At 45.9% G+C, this 23,493-nt stretch overlaps 8 protein-coding genes across 8 annotated transcripts; 3 read left to right on the top strand and 5 right to left on the bottom strand.

Annotated features, from left to right (window-relative positions):
* Nucleotides 1-411: 411 nt before the first annotated feature.
* N7516_005304 (uncharacterized protein) lies at nt 412-2,046 on the top strand (the record flags this gene model as incomplete). The annotated part of the gene is made up of 3 exons (XM_057218024.1): nt 412-1,064; nt 1,130-1,607; nt 1,675-2,046. The coding sequence occupies 3 exons, from the start codon at nt 412-414 to the stop codon at nt 2,044-2,046; spliced, it is 1,503 nt and encodes a 500-aa protein (XP_057079907.1).
* A 650-nt stretch (nt 2,047-2,696) lies between these two features.
* Nucleotides 2,697-6,288, bottom strand: N7516_005303 (Disease resistance protein; the record flags this gene model as incomplete). Its single annotated transcript, XM_057218023.1, has 3 exons — nt 2,697-4,513; nt 4,561-5,258; nt 5,330-6,288. The coding sequence occupies 3 exons, from the start codon at nt 6,286-6,288 to the stop codon at nt 2,697-2,699; spliced, it is 3,474 nt and encodes a 1,157-aa protein (XP_057079906.1).
* A 1,960-nt stretch (nt 6,289-8,248) lies between these two features.
* N7516_005302 (uncharacterized protein) lies at nt 8,249-9,886 on the top strand (the record flags this gene model as incomplete). Its single annotated transcript, XM_057218022.1, has 2 exons — nt 8,249-8,707; nt 8,759-9,886. The coding sequence occupies 2 exons, from the start codon at nt 8,249-8,251 to the stop codon at nt 9,884-9,886; spliced, it is 1,587 nt and encodes a 528-aa protein (XP_057079905.1).
* A 50-nt stretch (nt 9,887-9,936) lies between these two features.
* Nucleotides 9,937-10,158, bottom strand: N7516_005301 (uncharacterized protein; the record flags this gene model as incomplete). Its single annotated transcript, XM_057218021.1, has 1 exon — nt 9,937-10,158. The coding sequence occupies one exon, from the start codon at nt 10,156-10,158 to the stop codon at nt 9,937-9,939; it is 222 nt and encodes a 73-aa protein (XP_057079904.1).
* Nucleotides 10,159-10,828: 670 nt separating this feature from the next.
* N7516_005300 (uncharacterized protein) lies at nt 10,829-11,139 on the bottom strand (the record flags this gene model as incomplete). The annotated part of the gene is made up of 3 exons (XM_057218020.1): nt 10,829-10,977; nt 11,055-11,071; nt 11,123-11,139. The coding sequence occupies 3 exons, from the start codon at nt 11,137-11,139 to the stop codon at nt 10,829-10,831; spliced, it is 183 nt and encodes a 60-aa protein (XP_057079903.1).
* A 23-nt stretch (nt 11,140-11,162) lies between these two features.
* On the bottom strand, nt 11,163-12,894 carry N7516_005299 (putative pyridine nucleotide-disulfide oxidoreductase; the record flags this gene model as incomplete). The annotated part of the gene is made up of 2 exons (XM_057218019.1): nt 11,163-12,781; nt 12,843-12,894. The coding sequence occupies 2 exons, from the start codon at nt 12,892-12,894 to the stop codon at nt 11,163-11,165; spliced, it is 1,671 nt and encodes a 556-aa protein (XP_057079902.1).
* Nucleotides 12,895-13,029: 135 nt separating this feature from the next.
* Nucleotides 13,030-13,311, top strand: N7516_005298 (uncharacterized protein; the record flags this gene model as incomplete). Its single annotated transcript, XM_057218018.1, has 1 exon — nt 13,030-13,311. The coding sequence occupies one exon, from the start codon at nt 13,030-13,032 to the stop codon at nt 13,309-13,311; it is 282 nt and encodes a 93-aa protein (XP_057079901.1).
* A 7,941-nt stretch (nt 13,312-21,252) lies between these two features.
* N7516_005297 (Zn(II)2Cys6 transcription factor domain-containing protein) lies at nt 21,253-23,136 on the bottom strand (the record flags this gene model as incomplete). Its single annotated transcript, XM_057218017.1, has 4 exons — nt 21,253-21,507; nt 21,749-22,190; nt 22,265-23,055; nt 23,122-23,136. The coding sequence occupies 4 exons, from the start codon at nt 23,134-23,136 to the stop codon at nt 21,253-21,255; spliced, it is 1,503 nt and encodes a 500-aa protein (XP_057079900.1).
* Nucleotides 23,137-23,493: the final 357 nt, after the last annotated feature.

Raw genomic sequence — 23,493 nt, 5'->3', positions numbered from 1 at the left:
CCGGGACCACGATTTTCGCTATGTAGTGGACCATGAACTCGACATCTAGTTTGCTTGAATAGTACAACAAGTTGTATAGTTGTCAAACTCAGCCTCCTTCCGGTCCACATTCCCCGTCAGCGCTATGATATCACTACGGCCCCAGACCTATGGACCCACCAGGGAGGATGGCTGTTGAATTATCAAAGGCCAAAGAAATACATTCTAAGACTCCTGTCTCCACTCTTATATGAACCTTGGAAGCCATGAGTGGAGGCTTCTATTGTTGAGGATCGTCTGCGGCGCAAAAATCCGATTTTCCTAATTAGGGAGGTGCGAGAGGTACTTCAACATATAAAACCCTCTGTTCTAACACAATTCGACACCATACGCTACTCCCTCTTCATCTACCATTTCCTTTGAATAATCACAATGCGGTACTCAATTGCACTGACCGCGGTTGCGTTCTTGCCAGCGGTACAGAGTGCGGCTGCGAGTTCAACCCTACATCGTCGGTGCGGGTTTGTCAACGACTTCTACCATCAACAACCCGACGACTACAATTATTACGGAACGGGTGACTGGTTGAACTACTGGTGGGACGGTAACACGGATGGATGGAAAGACCAGGATGGCTTCGTCAAAGCATTCGGCCACTGGGGACTGGGCAACTTCAATTTCAACTGCCACGACGATGGTTCGGACAGTAATTGCGAGGTCGGCAGTAAAATCTGTGATAATGAAGTTCTCAATAGCAAAGGGGATGAGGCCCGCCAGACCTTCTATGTGCTGACTTCTATCTCGAATTTGCATGCATATTTCAAACGCGTCTCAGAGGCGTTGACTACTGCCGGTATCGGCGCGGCTTTGAGCAAGGATAACTGGGCTCAAACATTTTATGACTTTGAGAAGGATGAGAGTGCCTTGGTTCTGAAAGAGGTTCTTAGCGGCGTTGCCACAATCACGGGAATGGTTCTTGGTCTTGCGGCACTTCCTGCTGAGGCTGCAATCGGAGCGGCTGGGGCTGTTAGTGGGGCTTTCATTGGCGGTGCGCTAGGTGGCACAAATCTCGCGCTGGATAGCCAGTATGCTATTTCTGACCTTCTTCCATGATGCTTATTAGTGGTGGTCGCTAACCTCTCACTCGCAGTCAAGATGATACGTTCGAGAAAGCCGCAGATCTGGGTGGCATCCTCGGTAGCATCTTCACGGATACTCAGAAGGCCCTCACGCAGCAGAACGACGATTTGATGGATGGCAAGATTGTTAATGATCATGATATCCGCTCCTACCTTGCGGACGGTATGATGATGACGGAAGACAACAAGTGGAATAAGAACATGATTGTCGACGCCCTTAATGCCCAGCTGATCGGCATTTCTATCAACCAGTTGTGGCGCCAACAGCGTGTCTTCATCATGGGTGGTGGTGCCTGCGGTGACGGACAGGGAATTGGCGACGGACCCCAGGACACTATGGTCTGTCGTGACGGCAAAGCCTGGTACCTCTACTACTGGGCCATCCCCGGTGATCGGCCGAAGACTGGACAGGGGCAGTTCGGCTATGTGACATTCCCTCCCGGTGCACAGGTTATGGGCAAGGGTGACTACAATGGTGTGACAGTTCAGGTATGGGAGCATCGATCATGCTAAATGGAAGCCATTGCGATGATACGGCCACTAATTCCCACTATAGGATGTGATCAACTCTTCTTTGGACGCGTGGAATACTGCCGGTAACAACTACGACGAAGACGCCCGCAAGAACCGCGCTGAGGAGGCTGTGCAGGAGGGTTGGGCAAACCCAGCGGCTCAAGGTGCCTCTTGGGAAGGAATCTTTACCATTCCCGTCTGTGATGTAGGATGGGCTGTTGATGGAGACTTGGAAAGGAAGGATTGGGTTTTGCAACCCTACAGTAAAGACTCGCGCCCCAACTGGTGTGGTTCTATCTGTGAGGGCGATCACCAGAAGACCGTGGACTTTATCAATACTGCTCAGCTGGATGGAGTTCAAAGCCCTATTTACCAATGTGGCTTGTACAAGGACTATGACTCCAAGCTAAACTGAGTATGTATATCGCAGATGTCATGTTAGACTGTTAGACTTGAGAGCAAGACTATAGAGTTCGTGTATCCATCCTCAGGAGACATGCCCTTTCGAGCACCCGGCGAGTTCAAACGGTAAAACTCAAGAGAAAAAAAATCTTCTTAGACAAAACTGTCATGGAATCTGTATAATGTCATAAAATAGGGGATAGAGGTGAAACTTCGGAAAGTAGAAACTCGCAGAATGAATTATTTTAGGCCTGGTACAAAATGCTACTTTCGGCCCTCGTACAGTCATTAGATCATTAGCGAAATCTGCTTCCGCCCTACACTGCCGAAAGTTTTAATGAGAGCCCTACAAGATAGCAGTGGATAAATTTACTCCACGTCATTTATAACTAAATGACCATTGTAATTTTGGAACAATACTAAACACGTTATGACGGTGTGAGTTTACAGACATCCAGATGTTCTAGAGGATTCCATCGAGTTAAGTGGAGATAGATGGCTGCTTCGGCCAATAAAAGTGCATGATACGTCCTAGAATCCCGCAAAGAGTAAATCAGCATCTCTAGCTGTGCTACTCCAATTTGACATGGTGAAAAAGCCCATACATATATAATAAGAGAGACTAAAAGCTAGGTGGGGGCCTTTCTGGATTCCTTGCATGGCTTATTTTGGCTTATATATACCGGAGAGCTTGGCTCCTAGTTTCTTCCATTTTAGCCTCCGGTTGGTATTCATTTGAACAGGCTCTTCTCTTTCAGAAACTTCATGTGTGTCACGCTCCAAAGAAGTTAATTTGGTGGAAAGCCAAAAATACCGTTCGTGATACTGGCCCCAAACAGCCTCAGTGCCCACCAGTGCCCGCTGATAATACAGCAGAGCAGTATGAACTTGCCCGTTCCTTTCGCATAGAACGCCAAAGTTCCGCAGAGTGTGCAAGGCAGGGATATAGGTGAAAGTTGAGGCCGCCCCAAAAGCGGCCTCGTAGCCTTCAAGCGCTCGTTTGTACATCGCCTCTGCCTCCTGGAGCCGGCCTTGATCTACGTAGAGGTTGCCGAGGTTATGGACGGTATTAAGCGTCGACGTGTGTTCTTGTCCCCACGCCGTCTCGTAGCCTTCTAGCGCTCGTTCGTACATCGCCTCTGCCTCCTGGAGCCGGCCTTGTACTGCGTAGAGGTTGCCGAGGTTGTTGACGGTATCAAGTGTCGACGTGTGTTCTTGTCCCCACGCCGTCTCGTAGCCTTCTAGCGCTCGTTCGTACATCGCCTCTGCCTCCTGGAGCCGGCCTTGATCTACGTAGAGAAGACCCAGGCTGTGGACGGTATCAAGTGTCGACGTGTGTTCTCGTCCCCACGCCGTCTCGCAGCCCTCTAGCGCTCGTTCGTACATCGCCTCTGCCTCCTGGAGCCGGCCTTGATCTGCGTAGAGGTTGCCGAGGTTGTGGACGGTATTAAGCGTCGACGTGTGTTCTCGTCCCCACATCGTCTCCTTGCCTTCTAGCGCTCGTTCGTACATCGCCTCTGCCTCCTGGAGCCGGCCTTGATTCCGATAGAGGCTGCCGAGGCTGTTGACGGTATCAAGTGTCGACGTGTGTTCTCGTCCCCACGCCTTCTCATTGCCTTCTAGCGCTCGTTCGTACATCGCCTCTGCCTCCTGGAGCCGGCCTTGAAATACGTAGAGGTTGCCGAGGTTGTGGACGGTATTAAGCGTCGACGTGTGTTCTCGTCCCCACGCCTTCTCATTGCCTTCTAGCGCTCGTTCGTACATCGCCTCTGCCTCCTGGAGCCGGCCTTGATCTGCGTAGAGAAAACCCAAAGAATGCAGAGCCCCCGCGGCCTCACCATTAATTTCTATATTTCTTATTGTCTCCAAACATCTGTCTGCATGTGCAATAAGCCGCCGTTGTAAAAGCCAGAATTCCTGTTCGTCATTCCCAGGCACACGCGCCGCTACGCATTCGACTGCTATCCAGGCCATACTATTTTCAAGCCCCTGGTTCAGCACATGAATCATCCACGAATGAACGCAGCCGTGTACGCTATAGCCTCGTGACTCCACTCTCTGTAAAGTGGTAGTCGGACCAGCTTCAACGAGCCCGTGGCTGCACAAAATTCGTAAGCTTGCGTGAAATATGAGCTTGGTCTTTGTCAGTGCGTCCAGCCATTCCGGCTTCTTCGGGCCACTATCCTCCAGCAGCTCATACCACAAGTCTTCACTAGCAAAATACGCCCATTGTCGGAGAAGCATAGCTGCAATTGGACTCTGCTGCTGAATATATCGATATGTGAGATTCCATGTTGAGTACAACGTTTGATCGTATGCCGCCAGTTGCGGCGTCTCTTCGTGTAATTGCTGCCATGATTCTCGGTACAGCTGGAGATACTCGGTGCAGCTAATCGAAATTTGCTCTAAGTATGCGCCAGCTGTCGCGAGGGCCAGAGGAAGTCCATCAAGCTGCCTCGCAAGATCAGCAGCTGCAGGGTCTGCTTCCTATTAGTACATGACATTGGACCATATCGTCCTTACTCACCTTGTCTTAAATTTTCACGGCCAGAGACGGAAGCCAGGACCTCAAGGCTATCATTGATATCCTCTAGCTTGCGTAAGTGAATAGTCTGGCCTAGCTTTACCATAGAGGACCGCGTGGTCACAATGATAGCACCATGGTCGGTCTCGGGCAGGAATTTCCGAAGATCAAAAGCCTTTGCAAGATCTTTATCGTCATCGCTATATGTACCTGCCTCGACAGAGGAAGTATAGCTTATGCCTTTCCCTGTCTGGTTGCCCGGTAGGGGATTATCATAGTTATCATAGACGATCAACCAGCGATCATTCATCCGGTCGTCCAGCCATCGTTTAGCCGCTTTCACCGTCTCGTCCAAGTCTCGGCTCTCCAAAGCACCTGCAATGTATGTAAGAGACGGGTGGTGGCGTAGAATCCACTCAGCTGTGCGAGCAAAGCTTTGCTTTAATGCTGTTTCATCTCTCGCATTCAGCCAGATTGTCGCCGAGTAATGAGACCGATTTCGTTTGATATATGCGATAGCTAGCTGCGTCTTGCCAATACCACCCAATCCATGCACCACGGCAGTACGGCGTCCAATAGTTGTTTCGAAGATCTCTTCCATTCTCTTAAGCTTATCTTCTCGTGCAACGAACCGGGTCACTTCGGATATCTCGGACAGGTTAAGTGGAAGCTCGAAAGTTATTTGTCTCGAATTCGAATTCCTAAGTAATGCTTTAACAAACTTTAAACATGTATTCATGGTCTCTGCATGTTAGGACTGTGAGGAATTTACCGTTGCACCTCTTCAATGGACATATGGAAAAATAACTGCCGCGCATAAGCGGCCGCTACCGCCGCTGCGTAACCATGCCACTGGTCGTTCTTATGCGAGTCGCAATAGTCGGAGATGCCTCGAATCACCATACATGGGAAATCGGTAAGGGCTCCTGCAGCCTCCATTTCAAAGCATAGTACCCCATACTCCTGCGCCATGTCGTCTCTCTTCTTAGCATCCTTTATCACCAACTCCCCTGATGCTATTGTGCCTCGGTGTACAACAATAAACGAGTCGTCTTCCTCGTCTGTCGGTCGCTCGATACGCTGCCTCGGGTCACATCCACTATCTTCACACGGTACCCCTTGCTGCCCATGTGTATAGTTGGACGGGTAGAGATAGTCATTCACGGCGCCAGGGAACTTAAAGCGGCGAAGTCTTCGACGGCTAGTTTGGATCCGCCCCAGGTTCCCCCAAATTGGATCATCATCCACCCGCTGGCGCCGGACAGCCAATTCTCGTGCAGCGTTAAGAAGGGCCGTTGGCGGAGCTTCGAGGAAACCTTTGCGTTCAAAGTGACCCGCCTTCGCCTTCCCATGGTCGTACTGTATCGCCCCGGAGTGGACACCTGTCGGTTCACTAACGACCACATGTCCTAGACGGATCATTCCCCAGTCTGTCTTTGTCGGGACGCCGCCCCCAATCCCCACCAACAAGGCATATTTGAGATTTGGGAAGGTCATCCTCATTTGAGTGACGACAGTGGCTGCGGAGCAGTTCCCTGCCCGAGGAAGACCAGCGATGACCACGTGATGGTTGTTGATGCTGCCGAGGTTGTAAACGTTTGTGTCCCCGCTGGGTTGCGGAAGAGGTTGGTGCTCCTCATCTAGCATCTCCATTGCCGCGATCTGTTCCACCTCTAAGGGGCATATCCATCCTACCCGGTAGGAATCGCGGCTCAAACATTTCAGCGACATTTTCGGCGGCACAGTCGGCGCACTTCTTCAAGAGAGATTTCAGGCAAAAAGACTTCGATATTGTAGCAGTCGTCGGGTGAAAACAATCCAAGGTAAATGAGGACCCCAGTAAGAAGACTCAAAAGCGAGCGCGAAGCATCCGGACCAAAGGGGCGCAGCACCTAAGCGCTCTCGAAGTGCGTTCTGGGGAACGTTCAGCCAACCAGGCACGAACACGAGTCATCAGACTGCGAGGATGACCAGCTGCATATCACCCCGATCATTAACGAATGGCTCGTACTGTTCACGTCATAGGAGGCCCAATCATTCTTCTATTTATACGAAGCCTTAGCGGAGCAAGACATATTTACGATCTTGTCCAGTAAAGAGAGGATCCAAGCTGTTAGCGGGGGTTAATATAGGGAAGAACCCCAAAACTAGTAGCAGATATTAATGTCGTAAACACTATATTCCGAACAATAAATATGGTACAGTAGACAGAATAGACTACGTCGCTGGTCGCAAAAGCCCCAGGAGACAGAGTGTCCATTGTGGGGGCTACCTGGGTGAAAGAAGTGCAGTGCACGTGACGCGGGCTATCGTCAATGCTGGCCCGGCCAGAGATTAGCTCGTGCGGTAGAACAGGCTGCGTTCCACCACGTTCTTTTGTGCAGCTATAGTGGATTAGAAATGGCGCCAAAGCTTGAAACATGGCGACACAATCTAATTCGTGATATGATACAGGACACCCAGCCCTATACTAACGCACAAATCGCCAAAGCAGCCCACTGTACCCTACGGTCAGTCAGGACTATCCGCTCGAATCTAAAATGCTTCGGATGTGTCATAGCACCAGTAAACGGCATCGGCCGGCGACGAACGATCACCCCACCTATGCTCGAAGCTCTCTGTGAGCATCTGCTCGAAAAACCAGATCTATACCAGGATGAGATGGTGGTCTTCTTATAGGATGAATTCCGCGTGCTTGTGACTATTTATAGCGTTGGTATGGCGCTCGCGTCGGTTAGATGGTCTAAAAAGGCTTCGAGATAGATCGCGAGAGAGCGAAATGCCGAATTACGAGATTACTATCTTTACACTATATCGTCTTTCCGATCCTACCATTTGGTATATGTGGATGAGTCGGGCTATGATAAACGAGCGGGTTTTAGACGGATAGTATGGTCTCTATTAGGCGTAACACCTATACAAATTTCTTATTTTTACTATGGACAGCGATACTAGATACTTCGTGTATGCCTAAGATAGCGTCGTCTTTTCGCGGGTAAACAAATCTGCGTCTTATTCCTAGCTTAGGGGATCAGAACAAAATAAACTGAGCCGATGCCAGGAACCTAATTATACGAAACATAATAATGTACATCGATATTTGCGTGTTGATGCTATTTAACAGTGAATTATTCATGGACGATTTTTCAACGATCAGTCAGTAAATTGAGGGCGATAACTTTCGATGATCTTCATTAGCCAATCGCCCTATGACTTCAATCACGTGCATCATCCAATACCTCCGCACACCCCAACCGAAAAGCCAATTTCGTAGGTTATTTGGTAAACTAAGAACGCAATTCTGGTATCAAATAGCTGCCAATACCTTGACCAGTTATATATGTAGTGACGTACGTCAAATAATTTAACGCACTAGTGCCTTGGCAGTGGGGGCTTGAGAGAAGAAAAGCAGTTGTCAGGGAGGAAGCAGATTTCGCTAATGACTGTAGTGGGCCCATCTTTGATTAACTCTCCTTTTCCTCGTTCACATCTTGTAGCTGAAGAAGTGTCTCTATGCGGTATTTTAAAACTTGTTATATCAATCTCCCTGTTTATATCTGGACTCATAATAATTTGCGTTGCTGTATCCCTCTTCACCGCCTTCAAATACGTGAGCGGTGAAAATAGTACAGTGGGAATATAACATTTCAAGGGGCTTAGGGAGCGATCACTCTGTGTCGTCGCTTCCACAATGCCGAAGACCCTTCGCCTCCTAAGGGAGGATATCACCTACTCCAAGGCTAGAACAGAAGAAGTCGACATTCTCCTTCGACTTGGGTATTACGATCGACAGAATGACTTCTTTGCTAGCCTCTCCAAAAACTTGGATTTGATTAAGGCCGTCGTAGGTCATCATTTAGGACTTTCTTCGGCCGACTTGTGCCAAGTAGCGGATGTTGAAGATTGGCTCCATGGGAGCTTCAATGTCTGTATTCCAGTCTCTATCAATAAATGGGAAGCTAGATCACAACCAGGAACTCGGGTTCTCCTTCGACTGCCTCTGCCGCATCGACTAGGTGAAGACTTCCGCCCAGGGAACTGTGACGAAAAGATTAGGTGCGAAGCAGGGACATATGCTTGGCTTCAAGAAAACTGCCCTGATATTCCTATACCTCGACTCTACGGCTTCGCCACCTCCGATGGAGCGACTGTATGAGAATTTCTAAATGGTGACCGAGACGGAACTAATAATGGTTTATAGTTCACACAAATCAACGAACTCTCACCTTTGAGCCGTTTTTTCCAATACTCCCGCCGTCTGCTTCTTTCATATCTAGGATATCAACTCCCTTCGGCCTATGTTGTCCATCCTCCGCGAAACCTACCCGGTGCTTTGGCTACAGGATACTTATTAATTGAGTTGATTGAAAGTAACAAAGGCAAAATGCTTTCGTCGACATGGCTGGAAAGATATGACAATCCTCGATACCGGCATACTCTTTTTCGTGATCTCTCTCGAATTCTCCTGAGTCTGACGCGCATTCCACTCCCTTTGATCGGCTCTTTTATTATCGACAAAGATGGCTATCTTGGCTTGAGAAACCGCCCTCTGTCGATCGAGGTTCAAGCCCTAGAGAATGACTACATCCCCACGGATATGCCACGCTCTTATACTTATTCAACCGTTGAGTCCTACATTGTGGATCTTCTAAGGCTTCACAATAGTCGCCTCAGACATCAAGCAAATGCGATAAACCACCTCAGTGACTACATCAATCAGACATCGGCTTTGGCTACAATGCAAGCAACGTTCCCATCATTCTTCACACGAGAACTGTGCCGTGGGCCTTTCACCTTCACTCTCACGGATCTCCACCCAAGCAATATCTTTGTTGACGACAACTGGCAGATCACTTCGCTAGTGGACCTTGAATGGGGATGTTCTCGCCCCACGGAGATGATCCGCACACCGACCTGGCTTACTAACAAAGCCGTTGATGAGATCGCCGAGGAAGCCACCGATTACGATACTATCCGATCCGAACTCATCGAAATTATGGCAAACGAAGAGAAATCGCTGGGACTTGAATCAAGAAAGCAAGGTCGAATGGGGGCAAATCTTTCCGAGATAATGGATCGGAGCTGGCAGTCAGGAACTTTCTGGTTCTCTCTTGCACTTGCTAGTCCGACAGGCCTATTCTCTGTTTTCTATAAGCAGATCCAACCACGTTTCATCAGGCATTGCCCAAATCATGATGCTTTCCATGAGACAATACCATGGTATTGGTCTCAGGATTTTGTTAGTGTTGGAGCCGCCAAGCAGCAAGATAGAGTTGCCTACGATACTCAACTTAAAGCAGCCTTTGGAGTTCTTGATGAGGCGGATTGAAATGCGGATTAGAAACTTATGTACATAAAGCCAAATACTCTTTAAATAAATCAGTTCTTCTCCCCCCTCTTTTCCGTATTGCCCTGACTTTTAGCCGTAGTCTCGAAAGCCTCAAACAACATTCGCTCGGCTCTTTCATGTTTGGAGTCGTCACGGTGTTTTTTGGCGGCTTCTGCCGAAGAAGTGAGCTGTTGCAATGTGTTTATACCGGACTTGAGGTCGGCAGTTGCCTGCTTTCCCTCCTCGGCACCGCTCGCGGGGTTTTCCGGCATGGTGGTAGTTCGAAGATTTCACGTCTATTTCATAAATTAGCGTGAAACGGGCTTTCATACTTTCTTTCAGTGGCCATGTTCACCTCAGACCAGAAGAAATCGGAATCGGAGGGTTAACACTGCCCGAGGTGATAGAAGCGCGACATTGCCCTCCAATCTCCAACTATTTATATGGAGCAACTTAACAAATGAGCCCTGCCTCAGGACGGCCTATCTGACGGTGGGTTTCCAGACTTTTTGCTGACTACCCAAGCATTATGCCTCAATGTGTTGGCGTGATTTATCATTGCTTTATTTGACCACGTCACACTTTCTATACATCGTTCGTGATTGGTTCATGTTACTGGTCTGATCTGGCTAACCAGGGTGGAAACAAGCACAGCTGCAGCTGGAAGTGGTACACTCCAACCAGCGTAGGCCAGGTTGTGAAAGTTCGTGCATTAGCGCGAGGCTGACTCGTGGATAGGAGAAACCCAGCGAATATCGTTCCTAATGCAAATGAAAGATGATGACCTTGCGGTCGCTGGTGCTCTTGGCCTCGGCCAAACAGCTACTGGAAATATGAAAGAAGCGCCGAGACTCTGGCTCCCAGTCAAGCTGAAGCAACACAAGAATGAGTACGGCTCGCCATCCCTAGCGAGCGTCGCTTCGGTATATTCTAAGACAGCCCCTATGAGACAGTGTAGGCCAAGGGCCCCGTAGCACCTCGATGCCTATGCATGAGACAACCAACATGGTTGAGACCCATGCAGCTCAGCATCCAAATCAAACCAGGCTTTCTCGTGTGCGTTTTTTGACAAGTGGCTAAGCATTTGGGTACTATAGTCACTTGACAAGTCCCACGGAATACATTAGGGGTGTTTAATCACCTCCCCTTTCGTTGTAAAGCTAGTCACCTAGATGGTCACCCAGTCTATGAATAGGCTAGAGTTGGATTTAATTTCCTGAATTCCATGTCACCTACCTAGACAACAATGACATAACTAGTTATAGGTACATTGTCTTCAAAACCGCGAGACATCCCGACCAAAGAACTTGTTTAATGTCCACCGGAAAGCCACACGCAGTTTATTGCGCCAGCTGATAGACATGCTGATGTACGCCATCTTCCAAATGAGCGACGCAGTACGTCCCTTGATACCTTCTGGCAGGAAACTCTTCGCACGCTCACCATTATGGGGTATTTGCATCAATGCCCGTTCGTCGCCGATGTACGCCATCGTGCCCAGGTCGCGGAAAGAGAAAGGCGGAGTCCGAGCCAGGTCACCTTTGTTCAAGCGATCAGCTAGCCACTTCGATTCTTGGTTGGTGGCCTGTGCCGTTGCAGGAGGGGCACCAGTCTCCGGCATGGCGTTGTCACCCAATGCAAACACATCCCGAAGAACGGCTGTCTGGCCTGTTTCGTTCTGCAGCTGCACCCGCAGATGCCCGTCGACAACAAGGGGACCTTTCTTAGGAGCTTTTTTGAATTTCCACGATGCGTTTTCGGGATTTCCGGGTGCTTCTGGTGAAGTCTCCATGCTATGGACTGAGTCTGTGGGGAATGCGTCGATTGAATCAAGCGATTCGGTGATGAACTTCGGCATGGCATTACCCGTTACCCAAACGCACATTCCAACACCAAGTTCACCGTCCTCTTCGGTTGTAAGAGTCAGACAGCGCTTGGGATCCATATGGTATGGCGGAGGTGCACCAGGCGGGCCCCAGCGCAGACTTTTGACATGATGAGAGGTCTTGATATCAATACCCTCACGCTCCATAGTCTCCATCGCATAGCGTGAAAGTGACTCATCGAACATCGAAAGCACCTTGGGCGCAACATCGTACAAAGTGATCTTCGGGATTTCATCAAGACTCGGGTATAGCGCCATCATATCGGTATAGATGAAATCGCGCAGCGACGCCGCAAGTTCGATTCCGGTTGGACCAGCTCCGACAATGGCAAAGTTCAGCAGCCACTTTCGCATCTCTGGTGTAGTGAAGGGCAGGACGGCCAGCTCGAAACATTCCCGCACACGCCGCTTGACCCTTTTCGCGTCCCCGATATCTTTGAAGAACATTGCATTCTCCCGCACCCCTGGTGTTCCAAACGTGCGGCTGACAGCACCTACCGCAATGACAAGCTTATCATAGGGTACTTCAAATGTTTCTCCCTGTTCCCATTGGAGATGCGCCTGCATCGGCTCCTTATTCAAGGTCTCCGGGCCTTCCTCGGTTCCTCGCCGGTCTTCGGTCGTGCGGGGTGACTCGGTGACGCCGCTCTTGACGACTGTTGCTTCGCATAGAACGGTCTTCTTTTTCAGGTTAACTGCGCGTGCAGCTCCTTGGATAAAGTCGACTTTGGCTCGCGGGTCGCGCACAGGCTCGACGATGTTCGAGAAATCAAGGGACCCGCTGGCCGTATTGGTGAGGAGAGGAGTAAAGACGAAGTATGAGCGAGGTGAGATTATGAGAGGTGCATAGGTCTTTGGAGAAAGCCTCCGCGAGAGAGTGTATCCACCCCATCCGGATCCAAGAATGACGACTCGTTCTTTTTTTATTTTCAGGCTCCTGAGCTGCGACGGGCCGTTCAACTTGTGTTGCGAGGCATCTCCGGCCTGATGTACGAAATGCCGGGGCGATGCTAGAAGATATGTATGTAGCATTGGGAGGGTGGACAAGGGAAGGCAACGGATTCCGCATACGTAGGGCCTGGCGCCGCAGAGGGAGCATCGCGCCCATTGGCCGGGTTTGCATGATAATGCAGGACTAACTCAGTCTGTCAGTAAATGGAAGATGGTATGTTCAAAAATGATCCCATTTTAACACCGAAACCTCCTATCTAAATGCGGCGTTGGTGCTCATAAGGGTTTCCCTTCCGCTGACACATCGATGACTTCACTGTCGGCGGGACAGGGAAAGGAGATACCCGGAGAGGATCTTGGGCCTGGCCCACTTGGTATGACCCATAGTCCTTCGGATCTTCGTGCTCCCGTGAATGTTTTGGGAACTGCCCGGGTGAGGGCTGTTACTGCTCCATCTACCAAGCTCGTGCGGAACCCTTCGGAGCCGTCGGTGAGAAGAACTGCACATGCCGTCGGAGACGATCGGGAGGTGCAGGCACATGCTGTTCACATGACACTGAATATTTTGGCAAATTCTTATCAACTGTAAATGAGTTTGAGGGTGGTTTGTGAAGAAGAGGGGAGAAAACGAAGATATTATGAGTCCAAGGGGCGTCATACGATGGGGTTGCGCTAGGGCTTGGCAAAGTCACATGGATTATATAGATGCGACATGGGTTTCAAGGTTATCTCGATGTTTTAGTGGCTTGGTGCTTTGATGCTGATTTAGATTTCGACATAACAAGCCTACAATCAGGTCCCGGATTGTTTTCTCGCGTTCTCTTCCGCGGTCCACTGGACTCCAGCGGATGCAATTGTATTCATCTTGAGAGGCCAGCTTCCTTAGCACTGCGAGAAGACGCCCGAATCCAATTTTTTACAGGTTATAACACGTCTCGGTAGTATCCAAGCAAATGGCATGTGATTCGGCGAACTTGTCTATCCGTTCGCGTCATTTTATCATGTCTCAAGATTTTGCCTTCATTTTATAGGCGGTGGACAGAGCGGTGGGAAACATGTCGGGGTTATGACACACATGTGTGGCGTCCTGTGGCACATTCACGTAGCCCTAGTGGCGCAGCCATCAGAACGTCGGATTTAGGGGCAGATTGCCTAATGGGGATGGTCTATTATTCCCGAGGGACTCTGCTGTACCATTTTGTACCCTACCAAATGCCGGAAAAAAATCTAGATTTAGAGAAGGCTCTTAAAAATGCTCTATCTAAATAGTATACTTGAAAAAAAAATCAAAATAGCACTATTAGCGCGAGAATTCGGCATTCCTTATAATCTGACAGAAATCTGACGTATTGAAATGTATGCAAACTGCTGTTTCTGTGCGGTTTATGACTAAGCTATGATTATATAATCTTCCATGGTATAATACCATGTAAATCCATGTATGCAACCTTGCAATTTGACACACCCCCCAGCTCTTAAAGCCTGCATTTTTCTTGGCTTTCAGAGCTGCTAAATCCTTCATTTCTTCACTTCTTTTCCACTTCTTCTGGATGAATCAGATGCCTGATTTCTCTCATCCCAATCATCTCTCGGAAGAGATGCTGCTTCTGTCTTAGAAGCGCCTTTATAAGTCTATCTGCAGGCATCGCTGCAGTTGGAACCTAGTCTATATTGACTCTACCTGCACTAACTTCCTATTTTATCTAGGATCGATTGATATCCATATATCGTAGCTTCGTATATATCGTCGATCCTTCCTTCGTTAATAGATCGACTGTTTGCTAATTGTCGTATATAATGGATAAGGGATGATCTAGTTAGAAGCCTAGTGCTTTAAGGACTCGACGCCACTATTAGACGGTTTTTCCGGCTTCTGCTAGAGTAAGAAGCTCTACTTTAGTTGTCGACGTCGTTACCGTTTTCTATTTCGATGCTTTCTAATCGATTGGACTGCTATATAACTTATAGATATAACCTTCCGAACTCTTCCGGTCTTTATTATCTCCGAACGAAGTATCGCTTACAAATTTAACTGACTTTATAGCGAACTAGAGACCCTTTATTTCGTTTGAACCGAGGTTGTTATCTAGTTCTTATCGTCTAATACTATACTCGATAGCCTAGAACCTAGTTTTATAGAGATATTGAATCACTCGGTCGATAGTATCGATATACTTCGGACTAGGGTTTATTAGAAACTTAGCTAGTTTAGCTATAGCTTTTGCTATATCTAGCCGGGAGATAGTAGTAGTATACTAAGTAGATCTAACCTTAGCTTAGAAACCATAAATCTGACTTAGTAATACTACTCTATCGTACGGAAGAAGGGGTTTAGTCCCTATGTTTATCGGGGACCCTACTTTCCTAGTAGTGATTAAGCTATACTTAGCTGCTATACTTTTAATATAACTATTTTAGTATAGCTAGAGTTTTATCTAATCTCTATCTCTAATAATACGGATATTTAAGAACTAGTTTACTTCTAGTTCTCGTAATTCCTATTACTTCTTAATATCGTTATCTAGCTTAGCTGCCTACTTAGTATACTTTAGATGATTTATAACAATAATATCGTCTATATAGAAGAAGACGATAATACTATTCTTAATAAAGATATATAGATCTTCCGGTACCGGGGTAAGACCTAGCTTTACTAGTATCCTTATTACTTCTTACTACTATAATCTTAGTGATATTCGTAAGCTATAGAGAGCTTTATAGAGCAGCTAGTATTGACCTTATGCTTCGAATCCTTACGGGTACTTAGTATAAACCTTACTTTAGAGCACTAAGTTTAGGAATATAGTAACTATATCTCTCTATATTATATTAAGATCGAATACTACTACTAAGGTAAAAGATTGCTCTCGCTGTTTTAATAGCTAGGGTAGCTGCCCTTTTCTCTTCTATCGATATCTATTGAAGATTATCTCTAACGTAGATTCTCGCTTTAAATTTCTCGAGAAATCTATCTATATTAAATTTATAGGTAAAGACCTATTTCAAAGGTAGTATCTAGATTCCTCTCTAACTTTAATTCGGAATAGGCACTTTAGTATAGGTCTCTTTCTTCTTAAGTATCTAAACTTCGAAGCTTGCCGCTACTATAAATCCTTCTCCGAACCGGTGCTTCTTGATTTATGCCTAGTTCTCTAATAGCGGGGGAAGTTTATCTCAGTGAAGCTTCTTATCGAATCTCTTACTTATACCTATAGAGAAGGTATATAGCAAGCTTATTAGATTATTTTGATTGTTATCGAGAGATAGGTATATAGTATAATCTGGATCTGTCCTTAGTCTCCTAGATCTGCTGCCTATAATGATATTTGATATATCGATATCACCTGATATATCTCTTAGTGCTCGTTAGGATGATGATGATGCTTGGGAGGACTCTCGATAGGATAATGATGATAGTGCCGGTGCCGGCGAGTATTCTATCTCCCGCTATAGCTATCTCTCTATCTCTGCTTCGTTATTACTCACTTCTATATCCCTATCTACCCCCCTAGTTTCGATCGACGGGATCACGGAGATTAGATCTAGTAACGATAATACTTCTCGGGGCTCCGGATTCGATGGAATCGATGGATTTGATAGAATCGGAGGGTTTGATGGTGATATTGATGATCTTAATGGCCTTAATGGTAGTAGGGAGGATGGTATATCTAGGAAGCTTCTTGGTAGGCCTCTTTGTGGATTTGTTTGCTCTCCTATTGTTTGCTCTTCCTTTGTTTACTCCCTTGGTCTAATTATTGATTGCGGGGTAGGCAATCCAGCTGCTTCCTTTCTAACCTATAGTAGGGTTCTCTGCCTAACCTTTTTATTATCTTTATTAACTACATTATTAGCTGTATCATTAGCTGCATCAACTCTAGCTTATTTAGTGTGCTTAGTTTTATCATATAGTGCTATCCTGGCTATCGATCTAGGCATCTCTATTTAGGTGCTAATCTTAGCCTATGCTTTATTATTAGTAAGTACCTACGGCTATATGCCTAGTCTATCTATTATAGTACTAATAGTATCTTCTTCCTTAGGCATCGACGGTATCGATTTCGAATACCTCTTTATTTCGTTAAAGACGGTATCTCTGACGACATCGACCCTTCTATTACGGCCTTTGTAGGGAAACTATATCTTGTATAGGTTCTTAGAGATATACCCGACGAGATATCCTATCTCTGCTCTAGGTGCTATCTTGTCCGACTGTACTCTCTTAATGATTCTCGAGTACGTTAGATAGCTATATAACCTTATATTTAAAAGGTTGATCTCTTAGTAATAGATACTATCTAATACGGCATGCTTTATTAGTTCTTTCTAAGGTATGATCTATTAATCTCCAATCTTTGTCGGAGTCTTATTAAGGATATATACTGCTGTATATATTGCCTCTAGCTATAGGTTCTTAGGGAGATCTATATTATTGATTAGAACTCTAGTAGTTCTTACTATTATCCCCCTAGATCTCTCGGTAGGACTATTTATCTCCGGTAAGCTAGCTAGCGAATGCTTAATTATATATCCCTCGGCTTCTATTATTGTTTTAACCTCGAGACCTATACTCCGCTTATTATTATAGTGGAATACCCTGATCTCGATCTTTAGCTAGTTCTTAATTAATACTAAGAACTTCCTAATAATGATCTGGCAATCGTTCTTCTTAGTATAGGTAAAGATAAAATGATATCTAATGCTATTAAGGTAAAAATGCGTTAACTAAATATACCTATTATGAGCTACTTGATTCTATACTAGGTCGAAATAGACCCTTCTAAAGATACTATATATCTCTCTTATCTTTCGGCGAGAGATCTGCTTCGGGGTATCTGCCAATTGACAAGCTTTATATATCTACTTCTCTTTGCTAGGGTTGCTTTTAATAGTAATCCCCTTAGTTATCTCTGCTAGCTTAGTAAGACGTTGCTGACTAATGTGGCCTAGGCGCCTATACTAAGTTTGGATTGAAGCTTCTGACTTTGGCTTACTTGCTAACTTCTTTGTAGTAAGAGCTATATCCTTTGATGTCTTAGGGCTCTAGAAGCCCTTTGGTTGTATTAACCATATCAACTTCTAGTCCTGATATACTCTATATACCGGTTTTCTAGCAGTTGTCTCGATACAGTTCTTTCTAAAGTTTATTACTAGCCCCGCTTTTATTATCAACCTATTAGATATTAGATTACTATAGAAATTGGGCGAGTACTTAGTGTTGTATAGCTTTATTTTGACTGCTTTGCTATGGACTACGCTGATACTATAGATTATTACAGTGCCTACCCCGTCGATGCTTATTTCCGTATCTCCTACCCTAACGCTGCTCTATGTATCTTCGAAAGTTTTAAACAACTCCCGATTGTTGTAGATATACATCTGCGCGCCGGTGTCGACTATCTATCTCTGTCTAATTGGTTCGGCTTCGTGGATTTGGGTGGATATAACGGTAGTAGAGGTTGGAATTTGCTTGCTAGCCGCCGGCTTGCTTGCCTAGGGCTTGCTTTCTTGCTTGCTAGCCGCCGGCTTGCTTGCCTGGGGCTTGCTTGCCTAAGGCCCGCCGGCCTGTGGCTTGGTTTCCTAAGGCTTGCCTGCCTTTGGCACGCCGGTCTGTGGCTTAGTAGCCTATATGGAGAAGAACCTATATGATAAGTCATCCTCTTCGTTATTAAGGGTGGCATTTGCTTGCTGCGCTGCCTTCCCCTATTGTGCTAGGTTTTCTTGACGTCTCTTATCAACCTAGGCTTTCTAAGTAGGGTTAGCCTTTATAGCTTTCTCCTATTTCTACTTGGCTTCCTTGTTTCTAGTATACCTAGAAGGCTTGTCCTTATTAAAGACGTCCTAATACTTCTAAGGTGGGTGCCGTCTATAGTTCTGTCTATATGGATATGGCTTTAATTTGAACGGTAGTTTTTCTCTAGCTGACTTTGTATTAGCTGACTTTATCTTAGCTAGCTTTGCTTCTTCGTAGCCTTACTAAGTCGAAAAAGTAGCTTTGGAGATACCCCGTTAATTAGCAACTAGCTTACTATAGGTGATCTTCTAGTAAGCTCTATACCGGTTAAGAAGCTTAGTAAATCCGATATCTTTTTTGTCTTATATTCTTAGAGTCTATATCTCGTGGAATCTAGGTAATATTACTAAGATAGTATTAAGGAACTAAGTCGAAGCGTTATTTGCCTCTAGTATTCCTACTCTTTTATAGCTTAATTAAACTATCTCCTAGTTTAATAACTATTTATTAATATTTATATTTTTATCTAACCCTCTATCTAGGCTTCTCTATTATTAACGGAGCCTAGTAGAATAGGTTAGATTATACTCTAAGGCGAACCTTTCTCGAAGGTTTCGGAGTAGACTATATAGAGTCTTATAGTCTATAATAAACGGCTAGAAGTTCACGTGAACGCTATTCCGGATTACTATTATAATCATACTTAACCCCTTCTTTTCCTAGGTATAAAGTGTATTCTTTATCGACTAGTTCGATTGAATCACTTTATAAGTATCGACCTATTTGTCGCCATACTTTTTCTCCGCTTCTTTAATCGATATGATCTCCGCCGGAGCTTTCTATATCTCCGGTTCTTTTTCCTTACTAGGATTATATAGCTCCTAAACGTTAAATTGCACTACAATCGATTCGATATTAGCGATCTATATATCCCAAGTTTCGGTGTCCTTGAGTATAACGCGGGAGGATGGACCCGCGGAGAGATAATCGGCCATGATTTGGATAGATTTCCGATTTTTCTTCGATTTAGGGGTTGCTTCGTCGCTAGGTAGATTACCTTAGTATCGATAGAAGTAGGGTTGATCTTTGAATTGATGTTTAATAGAACAAAGCCGGGCTCATAACTGACAGAAATCTGACGTATTGAAATGTATGCACCTCAGGGCTGATATGGAGAACTCTGCATTTTCTATATAATAGAAACTGCTGTTTCTGTGCGGTTTATGACTAAGCTATGATTACATAATCTTCCATGGTATAATACCATGTAAATCCATGTATGCAACCTTGCAATTTGACATAATCTATTATATAGCCGGGTTTACGGTCAGGGTTCTCGTTCAACGCGCTGTAAAGAAATAAGTGTCCCTGGGCAATCTTGAACGGATCGGCAAGCAATTGTAATTTGGAGGAATGCTGCGGGAGTACATTGTACTCGCAAAGGAAAGAGCGAAAAGCAAATAAAGTAATGATAGTGAAATTCAAACGCACAGGCCTCACTTCTGTCAGCCGCCACAGTATCGACTGGGATCCGCTCTGATGGACGGGTTGCTCGCCGAATATGAATGTCATCTCTGGAAGGAACCTTGGAAGAGACGTTGCGACTGGACTTTTTCTTCCACGTGAGATGGAAATCGATGATTGTTTGATGGGAAATGATGGGCCTGAGTGCTTGTGAATTCCTAATAAAACTAGGAAGGATGGATGACCTCGTCAACGGGCGACTAAGTACACCGGAACATGCCCCGAGTAGACGATAATCCTCAATAGGTCCTCCCCTCGATGCTTTTGGAACCACTTGCCGAGATGCATCACCAACTCAAGCTATGAGCCTCCGAGCGGGATAACGTAGTTCTCCACTTGGAACAGGTATGTGTGCCTGAACAAATCGAGCAAGTCGGCCTCGAGCCCTGCCACGCCCATAGTATCATTCTGCCAATGAAAAGCCAGGACAAACACGTTGGTGTACCCCTTTTGACTGATGGCTTTGTTTACCGACACAGACAGGTCCGCAGCAAACTCTTGAAGTTTGCAGCTGGTGGTACTGCTTGGTATGCCGTATTTGGATGCGAAGCCATACTGGTGAGACTTGCCGCAGGATAGGGGATGTATCGGTCGTTATTGGTCTAATTTCAATTGTATAGCTAGTCCAAATCTACAATTTATATATCTTTTGTATGACTTACCTACAACAGTCTACCCTATAAATATTCACCTACCCTTAAACTAGCGGCCAAGGGGTCTGCTAATTTTCTTCGAATACAATTCAGATTCACTTTAGATTCACTTCAGATTCACTTCAGATTTAGCTTACTTTAAAAGTCCCTAGTAGATCTAAATTACTGCTGACAATATGAACCAATAAGAGAGTTATGTGCCGGTGGCATACTGAGTCGTACTCATGTCTCTATAGCTTAGTTCGACATCATCTTTCTCTTCCCCTTCGATCTCAGTGCTTTACATACTCTGTACTGACAATGAGACAGTAGCTAGCTAGTAACAATCCAGTGATGACTGGATATCCGAATTCCAAAAGCAAGGTCCAATTTATGGCTCACTCAATCTCCCTCCCAACGCACCTCCTTCGCCTTCAGACCTAAAACACCATGCTAATGCTCTGGACACTCACTCGCGAACATTCTATACGGAGTACATTTATGCGAGTCCAGATATGTAGGAATAATGCCAGGTCGTACCAGGTGCAATATGAAAGCGAATGCAACAGTAATTATAGAAAATGAGAAGTCAACCATTATCTAGCCTTCAGTAGATAGCATAATACATCATCATTACTTCCCCTTAGCTATCGGTGTTGATAGGATCTCGGCGAAGCTGGAGGATGGTGTTTTGAATGTTACTTTGCCGAGGATTGTTCAGGATCTTGAGGTTGGGAAGAAGAAGATTATTGTGGAGGGTGGTGATTTGGTGAATGAAAAGAATGCCATGGTCGTGGATGAGAGGACTCTCACTCCAGCGGAGTCTGAAGCAAGTGATGTTGAAGATGAGACGAGAGAGTATGTCAAGGTTCATGTGCAGTGAACACAGGTCGAATGGCTGTGATTTTTTAGTTGGAGTTTGTGTTAATTTTTGTTTTCATCTATCGTTTCATATTTGAAGTTGTTTACCATGAAATAATGAATCGCCGCTCGGAATCGGGTGGAATATACACCAATCTATCTTACTGTAAAGTTTTGTAAAAGAAATTCCCATGACGAATATCTATAAATACGTCGTAATAATCAATAAATAGGGTATATCGGAGTCATTTACCAAAGACCCATCTTCTCGGCCATACCAGCCACTCCCTAAAACCGGGGTTGATCTTGTTCTCAATATCCTCCAGTAATTGAAGTGAAGTGTCTTTGATGAACCAAGAATCATCCACAATACGCAGCAGCACACACCAATGACTCAGCAGGACCAGAGCTGCAGGATGGAACGCTTCCAAATCAGCTTGGAATTGTTTGGAAAGTGAGTATGCCCACATCAGGACCATGCCAACCTCCACATGGGGTCCCGCAAGCTCTATCTGACGAGTCGAGATCTCAAAGTACTTTATTGCGTGCTTGTAGTCTGCTCGGTAATCGAAAGGGCTTGGTAATTCACCCGAGACGCTCAAGTTCTGGTAGGACTGGGGTTGTATGTGAGGGAATGGATAATCATCAATAAACCGATGGAGTTGTGATATCCGAGTCTGGATGTCAGGAGGAAGAAGAGATTGTTGTATGGTTGCTGGGCTGAAACGGTGTTAGTTCGCTCGTTCCACAATTACCATGCCTCCAATATGGGATTACAGGAACTCCAAACTCACCTTGGAATGAGCATTTCATCTTCAAGCCAGATGCAGTTAACAAGCGGTGCCAGCTGGGTTCTTCGAAGAGAGCGTAGCCATGGCTCCATGATAGTCTGCAATCCCTTGACGACGGAAAAGAGCTCCACCATATTCGATATCGGAGCAGGCCAACGATCCTCTCCTAGTCGGACTGGCGAGGCACAGATGTATACCATGACCATAGAAGCAAAGCAGAAAACAGGCTGCCAGTTGCTAGGGTCTATTGGGGAGGAAATGAGCTCCCGGAATTCTTTTAGCCCAGCTGCCTGGTGGTAGGAAGATGCCTTGAGACTCTTTTCTTTCTGGGTTGGGAAGAGACAGGAGCGGTGCAATGCTGCCAAAGCCAGTATTCCGTGCATCAAATATTTATTGGAATATCCCTCCATTGGGAGAACAGTGCGCCAGACATGCCGTGAGTCTTCGCGGATTGTCAGAGTGTTGCATGTCACGGTGCAGTAATGGTGCATGAGTTCAAGATCTGATGCCCAGTCATCCGTGTTCAAAGCCGGAATTTCGGCTGGCGAGTCGGATAGAAATTGCAGTAGATCAGATCTACTCTCTGACTTCCGCTGTTCGTGACCCAGAGTCCCCGGGTTCCCGGCGGGAGTTGCCGGATATGACTCTGCAGTCAATGGCGAAGGCCCATAAGACAGCATTGATGACCCTGACTGAGTAGCTGGACTCTCAACCGGGGTCGATACGCTACGCTCAACATAGGAGCATTGAATGGCATGTTTGACACAGTTGGTACATGGATATTTTTCATCGCACTATGCTGGGTTAGAATAAGCTCAGGCTAAGGGGTGTTCGTCGGACCTTTAGTCTTCTCGCTTTACATTGTGGACAGCCATTACGCGACTTGCGATGTGGTCTCCTTGGGCCCATTGTTCAAATATATATAGAAAGATCATCAGGGTGTTCAAGGAAAGATCAATTCGAATTCGAGTGCGGATACGGGAGAAACGAATACGGACACGGATACAAATACGGATACGGAAACGACAAGCCTCTTCAATGCCCCCACATAGTCAATGTAAGCTGCGTAAAAGCCAAGATATTCCCCTAAATCATAAGAATAACCCTCGAATCAATTCATTCCATTATAAGGTCACCTAAATTTATAGTGGATCATGGAGGAACTTTGTTTCTGATTTGTAGGCTATGGTGGTAGCTGGTAGCGATGTTGTTGCCCTGATTCATATAAAGTC

Source organism: Penicillium verrucosum (assembly GCF_028828655.1).
Source record: "Penicillium verrucosum strain IBT 35672 chromosome Unknown utg000001l_segment0_segment0, whole genome shotgun sequence".
NCBI classification, from domain to species: domain Eukaryota; kingdom Fungi; phylum Ascomycota; class Eurotiomycetes; order Eurotiales; family Aspergillaceae; genus Penicillium; species Penicillium verrucosum.
This window is presented reverse-complemented; position numbering and strand designations above follow the sequence as displayed.